The sequence below is a fragment of the Equus caballus genome, chromosome 10 (assembly GCF_041296265.1).
Source record: "Equus caballus isolate H_3958 breed thoroughbred chromosome 10, TB-T2T, whole genome shotgun sequence".
Taxonomy (NCBI): Eukaryota; Metazoa; Chordata; class Mammalia; order Perissodactyla; family Equidae; genus Equus; species Equus caballus.
The window spans coordinates 81,759,755-81,774,397 of record NC_091693.1 but is presented as its reverse complement, the minus strand read 5'-3'; the positions used below and the strand labels follow the sequence as shown (position 1 = coordinate 81,774,397).

The 14,643-nt window shown below is 36.8% G+C and overlaps 1 protein-coding gene across 1 annotated transcript in view; it reads left to right on the top strand.

Annotated features, from left to right (window-relative positions):
* Window positions 1-14,643, top strand: part of C10H6orf58 (chromosome 10 C6orf58 homolog) — a 53,604-nt gene that overhangs the window by 31,765 nt on the left and 7,196 nt on the right. Inside the window, exon 7 of the mRNA XM_070223765.1 lies at window positions 3,313-3,409. Within this exon, the coding sequence (XP_070079866.1) occupies window positions 3,313-3,409 (97 nt within the window). The remainder of the gene's footprint in view (window positions 1-3,312; window positions 3,410-14,643) is intronic.

Genomic DNA, 14,643 nt, shown 5'->3' with positions numbered 1-14,643 from the left:
GTTAGATATACAAAGTACAATCTAGGCCCAGATGATATAAACAAATTCTGACGTCCTAGCATGTAATGAGTGAGGGACTGAGTGGATGGTTAGACTTGATTTCATTTAAAGATTGTATATAAGAGATTTCTAGATTTTTTTAAGCTTTAGTTTTACTAAAATTAACTTTAGATTTGTTAAGGAGTTTTGAATTTTCTCTATAGGTTACAATAAAAAGAAAAAGAAAAAATGACAAATTGGAGTATAGTTAAACTAGCTATCTTGCTTCCTAGCTTCCTGTACTAAATGCGTGCTCACAATGCTCAGAATTCAGAAACAGTGCTGAAATATTTTTAATTAACACAAGTATAGAAAAACTAATAGTAAGTATAATATCATTAATAAAAATATTTTTGCTATTGAACACATTTTGTTTATAGTCAGTAAACATATATTGAACAAACTTTTTAACATAATATTCAGCTACATTTTTGACAACAGAAAATTCAAGATTTTGTTTTGCACCAGAAACTGGGTTGAATTTCCTTGTATTTTAACCTTTATAGCTTGATATTTTTGAGATTTCAAGTCTTCATTATTCTGGCATTTTTTTAAGTAATTATTTATGTACCTCGACCAGAATTGGGAAAAGCCACGCAAGGGAAAGTGTAGTCTAAGGAATAGACCACTTACTTTTATGGTCTCCCTGCCTCACTGCTAGTAAAATAATATGGGGGAAAGAGTGATTCCTGACTCTTGAGACTTTTGATAAATAAGCTCCAACCAATTGTCAGCCACCCATCAGGAACCTCCACGGAGAGGCAAAGGGCCAGGGATGTTAAGGAAAATAGCTGCTCATGAAACAAAACCATGGGAAATAAACATGATTTTCCTGACAGAGAATCAATAGCGGGAAAAGAACAGTAGGTCCAGGTTCAAAACTTCTGTATCTTTCTTTCTTGCTCATTAACTGACCAATCCATTCTGAACACGTTTGTTCCACTCAAAATTCACACCACTACTAAATACTTCTCCATTTCTTAATAATGTCATTTTTATGGCTATAATTTTATTTATAGTTATTTTTAAAATATATTCCATATGACTTTTATTAAAAATTAAAACACTACAGAAAGTTATTCAATGTAAATAAAACTTACTCTTTCATAATCATCTCTTAACCTCATACCTTGATTTCTTGCCTGATAAATTTTTTTAAAGTTTCAGAATCACTTCTACAAAAACGTATTCACATAAATTAGTGACTATAAATAAATGAATAAATTATTTGACAAAATTGTGTTGTTTGCATAGAAGACATGATAGGAATGGCACTGCTCTGTGCTATATCTTTTTCATTAACCATGTATATTTGAGAAATTAGCAAGTCAGCAAATATTGACAGACATCATTCTCTTTAAATAACAGCTTTCCACTGAATGGATTTATATTCTCTCCAGTTTCAGGCAATGCAAAGGTGCCATTCAATGTGTTCTTTCATTAGTCTAATTTGTTAGAATAGTGACACATTAAATTACTAGGAATGAATTCATGGGCCAGGTATTGCCAAATGGCAGTTAAAGAATGTGCTATAGATTCTATCCATGTCAAAATAAAAACAAAACAAAACAACACAAACTGTTTATTAAGGCTCAAGTTTCTGCAAAGACACCAAAAAGTAGTATTAGTAAATTTTTTAATTTGCAACTGTCTGATATGTGAAAAATATCACTTCACTTTTTATGAGTTTTCATTTCTTTAATCATTGCTGTATTCATTATTCTCTTTAGTTACTTATGTATCTTATAAGTTTGAATGTGAAGGCATAAACTAATTTTAAATAGCGAACTATGTTTTATTAAGAATGAATATGAAAACATGCTGATTTCATACTAACTAAATTAAATTTTGTTTTAAATGATTTCAACATTTGGAATAAAAATTAAAATTTTACCTACAACTTTTAAATATCTTTATTTTTCTAGGAACATTGTCTTTTACTGTATGGAAAACTTTAATGAAGGTAAAAGTTGCAAGGAAACTGTTTCTAGAGATTTTGGAATTCATCCTTCACTTTTTTAATTAACTGCTTCTCAAAATTTATCCATAATGATAATTTCTCAAGGAACAGTATTCTCAAAGATTAGTCTTTGCATGTTTGCTTAATTTTGTCACTGTCTGTGCCCATATTTTAAAATTTGATTTAATGTTGCTGTTAATTTACTTAATTAATAATTATGGAATTAACATTAATAATAATTAAAGTTTAACTTCCCAATGTAGATTGGGTTAAATAACTGACAAATGCTGTTAAATTAATAAAGGTCATAAAAGTTTCTTGGACTTTTGGATTTTGTTCTACCTAAATTAAGTTCACAAAATTTGAAGGAATGGATTTTCATGGTCAGTAGTCAAGAGGCAGAAGATTTTAAAAGGATATTTGGATTTCTAAAACGCTTAAAAATGAACTATTAGTTTATAATGTATTACCTGATTTATCAATGTTTTGGGAAGTTATTAGTTCTCTCAAAGTTAGAAAATTGTGTTCTGAGCATCTCTTTTTCTAGTCTATATTTTTAGAGTACTTCAGGGTCACAGAGGGCAAAATTTCTTTCCTTTAAGAAGAGACAGGGTGGCTGGCCCAGTAGCTGAGTGGTTACGTCCACGTGCTCTGCTTCTCAGCCCAGGGTTTTGCTGGTTTGGATCCTGGGCACAGACCTAGCACCACTCATCAGGCCGTGCTGAGGCAGTGCCCCACATAGCAGAGCCAGAAAGATCTACAACTAGGATATAAAACTATGTACAGGGGGGCTTTGGAGAGAAGAAAAAGAAGACCAAAAAAAGATTGGCAACAGATGTTAGCTCGGGTGCCAATCTTTAAATAAATAAATACATAAATAAATAAATTATTACTATAGCATAAACTTCAGGAATACAAAACCACAAAGTATACCCATATTGAATTACAGCAGCTCTATCATTCATAGAAATCTTCATTTGCTAATAACTTTTGTATTAGTTTCCTTTTGCTACTATAACAAATGACCACAAATTCAGAGGCTTTAAAACCACACAAATGTATTATATTTTTTAATATAGTGCTGGAGATCACAAGTCTGAAATGGATTTCACCGGACAAAAATCAAAGTACTGACAGGTCTGGGTTCCTTCTGGAGGCTGAAGGGTACAATCAATTCTCTTGTCTTTTGCAGCTTCTAGAGCCTGCCTTCAGTCCTTGCTTCATGGCTCTTTCTTTCATCCTTGAAACCAGTAGCGTAGTGGCTTCAAATCTCTCTGATTCTGACCGTTCTGACTCCATTTTTTTGCTTATAGGGACCATTGTGATTATAACAGGTCCACCCAAATTACCCAGGACAAGCTCCCATCTCAAGATTCCAATTCGGTCACATCTGCAAATCTCTTTTGTTGTGTAAGTTAATCTATTCATGTGTTCTGGGGGTTCAGACATGGATATCATTTAGAGGCCTTTATTTCTGTTCTGTAATATATGTGTTCAAGGATAGCTATAAGAAAATGGCACATTTGTGGTTGCAATGCAATAAACACATGACAAATTTCTGAGTATATCGTTACAAAATAATACATATGTTTTCTACTGATGGCTTTAATCCAGTAGGAATTGTTCTGTTCCATATTAGAAATGATAGTTGGCAGTATCTTGATTAGTGATTATATTACTAATTAAAAATTAAAGTAATTTAGCTTTATGGAGTGAAATAGGCAAAGTAAATTAAGGAAAAAAGGAAGAGGATTTATATGTAGTACAATACTGCATGAAAACAGTGGGATGAAAGGGCAAATGGTTTTTATTAGATATTAGAACCAAGAGCTAAAAACTCATCAAGAACCAAATAAAGTGCCCTTTATATTTCTTGAACTTTCTGAGAACTCATTTCTATTTCTCTCTGTGCATTGAATCTATTCTTCCCTTGCTATATAGAGACTGATTCCTTTGCTCCATTTGAGCATGAATCATCATCATTTCTCCCCAAAGTTCTAGAGCCTACATCAGTTTACAAGTTATGCACTCACAGCCTACAACTAACTGACCTACCCTTGTCAGAATGTAAATTTCCTAAAGACAGAGCTTGTTTGGTGGCACGTACCCGCTGTATTGGTTTACCTTCTAGTTGTACATGCTAGCTCCAATGAAACTGTGGACAACGACTAACACAGTCATAGCATAAAAATAATTGGCAATAATCCTCCATTTTACACAGACAATAAGTGGGTTATTTTCAGAAAAGAACATATGGACTGAACAGTCATGTGCAAACTATTCACAGATGCCCACCTACATCTGCGGTTCAGATCAAATAAGGAAAAATATTGAAGTGAATTATTGGTTCAGACAAATTATTTCTTTTCTTTTCTTTTTTGTGAGGAAGATTGGCCCTGAGCTAACATCTGCTGCCAATCCCCCTCCCCTTGCTGGAGGAAGACTGCCCCCGAGCCAACATTTCTGCTCATTCTCCTTCACTTTTTGTATGTGGGATGCTGCCACAGCACAGCTTGATCAGCAGGGTGTGGGTCTGCACCCAGGATCCACGTCCATGACCCCTGGGCTGCTGAAGTGAAGGTGTGCTAACTCAGCCACTATGCCACCAGGCTGGCCCCAGACAAATTATTTCTTAAACTTTATAATGATGGTTAAGTTTATGGGATATATATAGCCTAAAAAATCCATGAAAAAAATGACTCCAAAAATGCTTTCCATTTTTTTTTGTGTTCTCATATTTGCACTACTGCTTTAGGAAAAAACAAATTTTTGAGTAGAAAAATTTAGAGACTGGAAATTCTTAACATATTAATCTCTTGATCATTTTCTTCCATGATCTTTATCGTTATTTTATGTTTACACCATATGATTGGGTCTTGATTTTTTTTATCCAAACAATCACAGTCTTGAACTTTTATGATTAGACCATTTGCATTTAACGTAATTTTAAATGTTTAGGTTAAATCTACCAAGCTCAAAGAGATATGTTCCTTTTTTATCACATTTATCACTTTTTGCCCTTTTTTGCAGTGAGTACTTTTTATGATTTCATTTTAACTCTACTATTTACTTACTTCATACTACTTTAGAAATACAAACTATTTAAAGGTAAAAATTGGTTTCTCCAAGGACTGCAGCATACAAATTTAATTAACTGGTCTATCATCAAATAATATTGTGTTACTTCATGTGTAGTACCAGAATATTCTCATTTTGTTCTCTTCTTTGTGCTATGGTCATAAATTTTATTTTTACATATGGGATAAACAAATTGCTGTCGTTTTTATTTAAATGAGCGATTGTCTTTTAGAGAAATTCCTGAATATGCAAATTTTACTTGCTTTGCTTTAACTTCTTTTGTAACGTAGTCTTGCAGGTAATGGATTCTCTGTTTTGTTGTCGCCAGCTGTAATGGTCATAGTAGTGGTGGTGGTGTTTGGTTTCAGTTTGCTTCACTGAAAACATCTTTATTTCTCATTCATTTATTTTTTTTTTTTTAGTACACAGGTTTAACTCTACAATCCAGTTATCTGTATAGTTTTAGATGAGACATCTATTGGGATCTTTAAATTTATTCTTCTGTATGTAATTTATCTTTTTTCTCTGGCAACCTTCAATATGTTCTCTTTATTTTTAGATTCCTTCCAGTGTGAATACAGTGTGTCTAGGTGTGTTTGGGGTAGATATTTATTCTTGGTGCTCTCTGAGATTTCTAGCTCTGGTGATTGATAACTTTCTTTATTTTGGAAAATTCTCCACCAATATCTGTTCAAATATTCCTGCTCCATTCTCTCTCCTGTCTGCTGTGAGATGCCATTTATACCAATGTTAGATTGTTTGATATTATCACACAAATCCTTTACTCTCTGTTCTGACTTTTTGCTCATTTTTCTCTTTTGTTTCATTTTGAGTAATTTCTATTGACCTATCTTCAAGTTCATTAACTTTTCCTCAGCTGTGCAGAGTCTGCTGGTGAGCCCATTAAAGGGATTTTTCACCACTATCAACATGTGTGGTGTTGAAAAAATTTCTAATACTTCCCTTTGATTCTTTCTTGTAGTCTTAAACCTCTCTGCTGAAATTACTCATGTTTTCATATTGTAGTCTACCTTTACCACCAAAAGCTTTAATATCTTAAACATGTTTAATTTAAATTCCCTGCCAGATAACTTCAACATCTGGGTCATATAAGACTCTGATTCTGCTGATATTTTTGTCTCTTGACAGAGGGTTATTTTTTCTTACTTTTTTTATGTGTGACCCTTAATTCTAGGCTGAAAGCCAAACAACATGTATAGGAGAGTAGAGATCAGGGTAAAAAGTGTTCATGCTTGGAAGTGAGCAGGCCCCTTGTTCTGATAGGCTTTTAGTTTAGAGGAAGTGAGCAAATCTAGCCAACAATTGGATTTTGTCGCTCCTACCATTATTCTCAGTGCATCACTGACTTCACATTCCTCTAGTGTCTCTTGTGCTTAGGGTGAAACTGGGTTGCTGGAGGGTTTTTCTCAATGATCCTCCTCTGCCCTCAGCCTTCGGTATTTTCTGCATCAGTCCGTGCTTCAGTGAGGTCTCTCTCCATGTTTTTGCTCTTCTCTGATGTTAGAAGTTTGTTATTAGTGATGATTGCTAGCCTGGAGTGGGTGGGCAGAATCATTTTCTGCTGTCCTGGTTCATCCTCTGTCTCACTCAGGCCATCACTGGGTCTCCAGCCTAGGACTTTATCAGTGACTGAGTACCCCCCGGAGGCAGGAAATTTCTAATGATCTGAATGCAGATTGATTTCCTGCTTCTCCAATAGAGCTAGGATTTCTGTTTTGTTTCATTTTGTTTTTCTGTACCCTTCTCTAAGTTGCAATAGGGCAATAGGACTTGCTGCCTCTCCACCAGCAGCTTAAGGATTTTGTACCATAGAGGAGATATGGGGAGAAGGATCTGAGTGGATTGTGCCTTTCCAGCTGCTCTCTCTTCCTCCAAGCATACACCAAGAAGGAGCCTTTCTCAGTTCCTTCCATGTCCCTGAACTCTCTAGCAAATACCCAGGAAGATCCATGGAAAAGAACATTTCGTTGGGTAAGAAGTGCCTTTACATCTGTGGCTCCCATGCATCCTAGTCTCTCATGTTAGCCCATCCTCAGCAACATTCCCTCCGGAGCACCCTGATGGGTTCCTGGGACTTTGTAGGGCTTGCACTAGTTTGACTTGTATCTCTGTCCAGTTCTACTTCCGCCCCCCTCTTCCTTCCAGGGTATTGACCTCTATAAAAGCATTAACTTCAAACTCCATCTCAGCATATGGATCCAGAAAACCCAACTAAAATATTTGTAAAATTTAAAAATTTAGATTTGTATTTCTAATGTTGAAAATTTCCATTTTAATATGGCTGAATAAAAATATCTTTGACTATTCTATTCCCTAACCAAACTGAGCCCATCTAGGAAAATTTTGTTTTAAATGTAAATTCTTTCTTTTCTAACACTAGGAATTACTTATAAAGCAAACCACTTAGTGTAACGAAGAAATCTGTCTAAGGGAGTGAAAATGAACAAGAGAGCAAGAAAGTAACTAAGGAAGAAAGCAAAACAATGATTCCTTTTTGTATCAATGAAATCATTATTAGCTGATAGTTGCAGGAAATCTCTAGACACTCACTGATATCACAATGTGTTAGAGAGGTAAAGACTAAGTAAGAAAACACAGGCATGCAATCTTATCAAATGTTACAGAATTTAGGAGACAATGTTTCAACATGTCTCTACTAATTCAAGAAGCTACTTATTGCTTGACTGAAATAAATGCTTATTGAATGCTATAGTGTGGTTCTAATTATGATGAGTTTGGGGGAAAAAGAAATGAATAATACATGATCCCTTACCTGGGGTGATTTATCATTTAACAAGGAAGGGAGAATAGACAGAAAATAGTTTGCATTTCTAATGTATTTTACACATCAGAAATTTTATTACACTTAATACACACAAAAAAATTGTTCACTCAGAAAATACTCATCTGTACCTACTACACCAGAGGCACTGTCCTAGGCCCTAGTTATATAGTAACAGAAAAATAGACGGAAATCTGTGACCTCATGGAGGTTATATTCTCATCAGTGAGTTGGATAATAAGCAAACCTGATAGTCTCAGTAAATATTAATGTTAAGGAAAAAATAATTTAGGGAAAAATGATAAGGAATACTAGAAGATATTGAGCATACAAAATTTAAAAATTAAACATTTTTAATTAAATTTTTTTAATTTAGAAATTAAATTTATTTTTTTAAATAAAAATTTTAAAAGGTTCATCAGTGAGGTCTTGCTAAGAAGAGAGTATTTCAACAAAGATATAAAGGAGGAGAGAGAATGAACCTTGAGGATACCTGGGGTAAGACTATTCCAGGAAGAGCACACACAAAGGTTGGAAGCTGGGAGCAGGCCTGCTATGCTCTTGGAAGAGCAGAAAGACCATTAAATGAGGTGAAATAAGTCAGAGATATAATCAGAAAACTGATGGATTTGAGAGGCCTAGGGTTAGGACTCAGGTACAAAAAGTAGACCATGTAGCATCTTGTAGTCCATCATAAGGACTTTTTTTTTTTAAACTTGGAAAGGAATGGAGAACATAGAGAAATTTTTTTGAGCAGAAGAGTGACCAAACTAGCTTCTCTGTTGAGACTAGACTCTTCAGGTAATGGGAAAGTGGTAAGGAGGCTATTGAGATCATCCAGAGGAAATATGGTGTTATCTTGGACCATAATAGAAATGGTAATACAATCGTATTCTGGATATACTTTGAATGCAGTGCCAACATGATTTGTTAATGTATTGGACATGAGGTCTTAAAGGAAGACAAACGTTATAAATGGTTTCAAGTTCAGACTCCTTCATTCCCTTCCTTTCCCGAATAATTCAGTGAATAATACATTAGGTAGACTAGGCAAGATAAGAGTTGGGGACAGGAGAAGGGGAGTCACGGTGACCCAGCATGAAGATCCAGTGCCCAAGCAGGATGGTTGATGTGTACTCACAAAGGGAAGGCCCAGGTATAGGAAAACAGAGTCCAAATCTGGCTAAAAATGCATTCCCTGAGAGGAGAGGCCCAGCAAAGGGAGCCAGAGCCCAAGCAGTATCAAGAGGGAATTCATTGATAGAGGCCACATAGCATAGAATATTGGAGCTCAAAGAGGGTGAGGAAGACATCCATACAGAGGAGGAGGTTGTGGCACAGATGATAGATTGACTTATGTACAGAAAAAATAATTAAATAAATAAACATTTAAGGCTAATAGAAGCCAAGTTTTTTCACTGTAGAGAAGGGAGTTACAAACATGAAAAGTGTGATAAATAACCCCTGTTCTGCTGGATTAGAATTGGAGGTATGGTTGTGAATTCATGATTTTCAATAGAGATAAATTAGATGATAGGTGATTATAGTTACAGACAGACAGATAGATAGATAGATAGATAGATAGATAGATAGATAGATAGATGTATCTACTGAGAGGGTCTGTGAGCAGAGACATCCCAAAAATGATGAACACATATACCACTCAGATCTTGACTTCAAAATAGCATTTTTCAATAAATGGAACAAGGATGCCTTGGAGAAATGGCTGATTCTAGAGTTGAGGCAGATAAAGGAAAAGATAAGCTTGAAGTACCTTGTTATTCCAGAAAACAATAATGTGTTTTAAAAAAATAGACGAATATATTGTCAAAGTAGGCTTCCACTGGCCAATACTGGGAAAACGGAATAGTAAAATAAATAATAAAGTATTAAAACTCATGGAATAAAATAATAAAACAGAAATATAGAGAGATATAAATAACTGAATGATTACATTTAAAGTTTGTTGAGGAATAGGATATTTACATAGGTTCGCAGTATCTTCCAAATATGTATCTATAATACATATATATGTACATATAATGTGTACATATGCATACATATATATGTATATATAACACATGCGCATATATAGTGCATAATACATATAATATACATAACATGAACAAATATAATAAATATAAGTAACAAACATGAAACATAAGCAATAAAAACAAATAAAAATATTAATGCACATATAAATAAAATATAAATATATAATAAATACAAAGAGGAAAAGAGTATGATTTCATTGGGGAAATCTGGCAGACTCCACTTTAATTAAGTGAAGAAAATGGGCATCATCAGTAATGAGACAAATTAAAATTGCGTTCTATTTTACCTGATGCACTGGAAGAACACAGTAGTAATTAGGTGATATTTCTGCCAAATACACATAACCCAAATCCAATTATGAATAAACATCAGAGAATCCAATTGAGGAACAGCTACCAAATGGCTGGCCTATATTTTAGGGAAATAGTCATGGAAATGACGAAAAGATAATGAATTTAAGTGGGAGAAAATGTGAATTTGCCCAATTGACTATAGTGAGCAAGGGGAAGTGACCTTTCGTAGATTCTCCTTTAGCACACTGGACGATGTTGGACTACTCTCAATGAGGGAGAAGTTGACAAGTTAAGGCTTGTTTAGGAGAGATGCCACTGCTGTGTCTGGAGGTTGGGGTGGGCAGCTGTGGTTTATTGACAATTTTTTAAAAATTGTTTTGGAACTACAGTACTCTATTGCAATGATTTAGAGAAGGGTGAATGAACACAAAGTTTTTACAGTTATACAAGACTCGCAATCTCCTGGCAGCTGTGATTGCATTCCTTGAAATGCTGAATGTAACTGAGAGGTTTCAGCAAAATTTGCAGTAAAGAAAGTAAGTTAAAGTGACCACGTGAGTGTAGCCCTTAGGCCTAATCCCAATTTTTGGTTTCTTATGCATTGATCTGTGATCAGTTCACTTCAGGATATCAAAAAACCCAATCACCCTTCCAAGAGACTGTGTTACCTCTTACCTGGGAGTCAGGGGAGCAGGAAGTGGCAGGTGGGCTAGGCTAGAAGATGTGATGGTGGAGCCATCAGAGAAGCGTTTTTCTCTCTTTGGTCCCTCAGTTCTGTCCTTCTCAGTACGTAGGAATGCCCTGGCTCAGGAACTCTTCATTTCTGCTCCCTCATGTGGTACAGTGCCTTCCACCCTACAGCCCATGGCTTTGCCCACTTCTGCTAAGCATCCCTTTCCCATATGGGACTGAGCTCCAACAGGGCCATAAAGAGTGAATCCCTCGCTGCCTTTGGGGTTCCTGAGCATACGTAGGGCCCTACTGTCAGGGATGAGGAGACTTTGATCCTACCTCAAACCCCTAGAGCAGCTGAGATCAGGACAGAGGGAAGCAAGGAATTGGTGGGATGCAGAGAATGTGTCTCCATACCAGTAAGAAGACATATTTATGGTCAAGCTGGGGTAGAACAGCCCACTTATAGTTTTCCTCCCATTTAAAGCTTTACATTAGCTTTTTGAATTACTTAACCTTTTTCTTATCATCTGGAAGAAAGTGCAATTAAAAATGCACACTGTCAATGTTTTGGCCCATACAAATCCCTATACCAGCTATTGGGACTCCTGGATCCTTCTCCTCCAGCCTGGGGGAGGGAGCACAAACAAATGAGCTTCTAATGCTTTCCCTCTGCACAAAACAACAGGAACTCGGGTATCTGTAGACACTCTCTTGCCCCAATTAGAGACAACATTCAAAAGTCCCATTCAGGCTGCTTGTTTTAACCACCTTCAACCACCTTCCTTCGTTAAAGGGAAACAAAGCAGAGTCTCACATATTGCCCAAATGGCTATAGAGTTTGCTCAGATATAGCCACTGTCACCATCACCTCTATGTTCTTTACAGAATCTCTTCCTTGTCTCTCAGAATTATTTAATATAATTATATAGTATGACATATATTATATATATACAAATTATATATCATATGTAATATATACATAATATATATTATATCACATATGTGATATAATATATTATATATATAATTTTGCATTTCATTATTCATGTACATAGAATTTTTGACAGAAAACAAGATGCCTCTGGATCTGAAAACAATGCATTTATTACTCATAGAACATCATAATGCCAGTTCCTCATGCCCTAATTTCCACAGAATGATGCAATGAGGGCCAGATGTTCACCTTGGCATGCAGTGGAGTTGCACCACAGGAAAGGAATCCCAAAATAATAAGGTGTGGAACTTGCAGAGCAGCTGGCATTCTCTATGCTCACTCATGCAAGAGAGAGAAGAAGAAACTTCACCTTTACGTTGAACAGAAGCTGGGGTGAGGTGAAAGACGATAAAATTCTTCTACTACATATTCAAATTACTTTCTTTCATCAGAGATTAAATTTTTCTGGTAATCCTTTGTTGAACATCTCAGAGAGAGACATCTTTTCTACCTTGTTTACCATGGCAGCCCAATGCTGATGCAACACCAGGAATAAGGTCACTGCTCAATAAATATCTGTTGATTAAAGTCAGAGGCTTGGGAATGATTTTCTCATAGTTTTCAGGCAACTCACTGTGGTTAGAATAAGCACACAGCACATACATACAGAGAAGTGTTAGGCCTGCATGAAAGCACGTCCTGCATATTCCCAATTTACGGCCCGTAGTTCAAATCGTATTCCAGGGGTTCTGAATCAACCATCTCTTGTGCATCACTCCTTAATCCTCTTGGACTTAATTCTGACTGCAGCCTATGCTGCTATGATCAGTTCCAAATAGGCTTTGACTTGCTTCATGCAGGTGCAACTTAATTTCAGTCACTCCTTGTACCTCTTACATACTGCCTTGGATTTTTACAGATATGCTGCTACCTGGGGCACCTGCAAGAGCCTGTTTGGTACCTAGACTTGTACAACCAGAATAGCAAGAGATTTTCTACTCATTGGGCCACCCTTGTTTGAAAATTATACCTAGGATTTAGTTTATGGAGGTATGATTGAAAGAGGACAGGGAGAGGCCAATGACACTGAAAGAAGAATATATTACTGACATTTCCAGAAATAAGTGAACATGCCACACCACACAGGGGCACAGAGGAAGCACCGGGATGGTCAGGAGGCAGACAACAGGAGTGAGGAGAAAGCATAGGTCAGACCTCCACTGAGGTTTCCTTGGGAAAGGTAAGACAGAGCAGAGTAAACAGTCTAAGACTCATTTTGGGAAACAGGGGTGGTCTCTAGGTACCTGGCCCTGGAATGATTTAGGGCAGGAGAAATGTTGGCTAGGCATGTGAGAGATAAGAAGGTGGTGAGGGGCTCAGACTTGGATCCACAAGGCTGTACAGGAAGGCATGTTTCTGGCAAGCTGTCTCCCATCCCCAAGAATTAATTGCCTCTGAGAGAGGCAGTGTCTCTCCAGGTCTATAAAGGCCCCAGGAAATATCAAAACGTCATAATATATGAAAATAAAAAACATAATTAATGTACCTTGAACAATGGATAATGAAAGAAGGATAAATGCTTCTTACTTCCACATCTCAAGGCCAAAAATTGGATGATGCCTTTCAAAATATTCCTCATATATCCCATGACATTAAACGATCTTACTTTAGTGGTGGCAGCTCAATCGTCTCTCCTTGTATTAGCTTTTCCTCCTTCCCTTTTTCCTCCTTTCTTTTCTTTCATTATTTTCTTGGGATCATGTTCCCATATATATTACCTGTGTACAGGCCTTTGTCTCAAATCTTGCTAAACTTCAGACAGGTCAGAAATACAGGTCTGGGCTTGTATATAAAGCGAAACGGAAAAAGGATTCAATAAGTGCTAAATCTCACAAAAACCTCTGCTGAATTTTGTATAGAACTGTTTATTTTATGTAGTTATGTTGCTGAAGTCTCACCAATCAGAATCATTTGGATTCACAGTGATCCTCCACGAGAAGTACACACACTCGAGGTAAAAATATGTGACTTATTATTATAGTTGCTATGACAGACAAGACAAAGGGACAGAAATAAGTAAGTCCTGAGACCAAGACTTACCAACATGCCTCAGAAATTGACAAATACTTCACTTTATCTGCAAGGCACAATGTGTTTGTTGGTAAGGCATTCCCATCTCTACCCTATTATCAGCAGGCAAAGAAATTCAAAGGGTTGATTGGTTGAGATATAAAAATCTCAATTCCAGAGTGACGTCAGCATCATAGTAGAGTTAGTTAGTTCCTTTGTCTCTCCGCTCTAAGTTACAAATAAACGGACATTCATTAACCAACAGAGGATTCCCTACACAGCACAAGAAGACACCTGAGAGATCCACGGAGCTATACGTCTTAAAGTGAGTTGACAGGATCCCTAGGAAGCAGTGGAATGAGATGAGCACACTCCTCCCCCTCCCTGGCAGCAGTGAGCCAGGTCGTGGATACTCACACAGCAGCTAGCACAGTGCAACTGTAAGTGGGGTCGGGGCAACCTGGCCACACATGAATGCTTTCAGAGTGGTAGCCTGGCACACAAGAGTGCCCACCATGCCACAGTGGCCCCGCCTGTGGGAATGCTTCACACTGAATGGCAGTGACTCAGACCCCACGTAGGTACACCTCCCACCTAGCATTGCAGCTCAGCTCATCCCCTGCTGCAGGCCCCACCTGCAGTGCACAATCCACCCACCAGATACAGAAACTCTGCCCATGTGAGCACAACCTGCCAAGCAGCTGCAGCCAGCCGACGCAAACACAGAGTGGCCCTC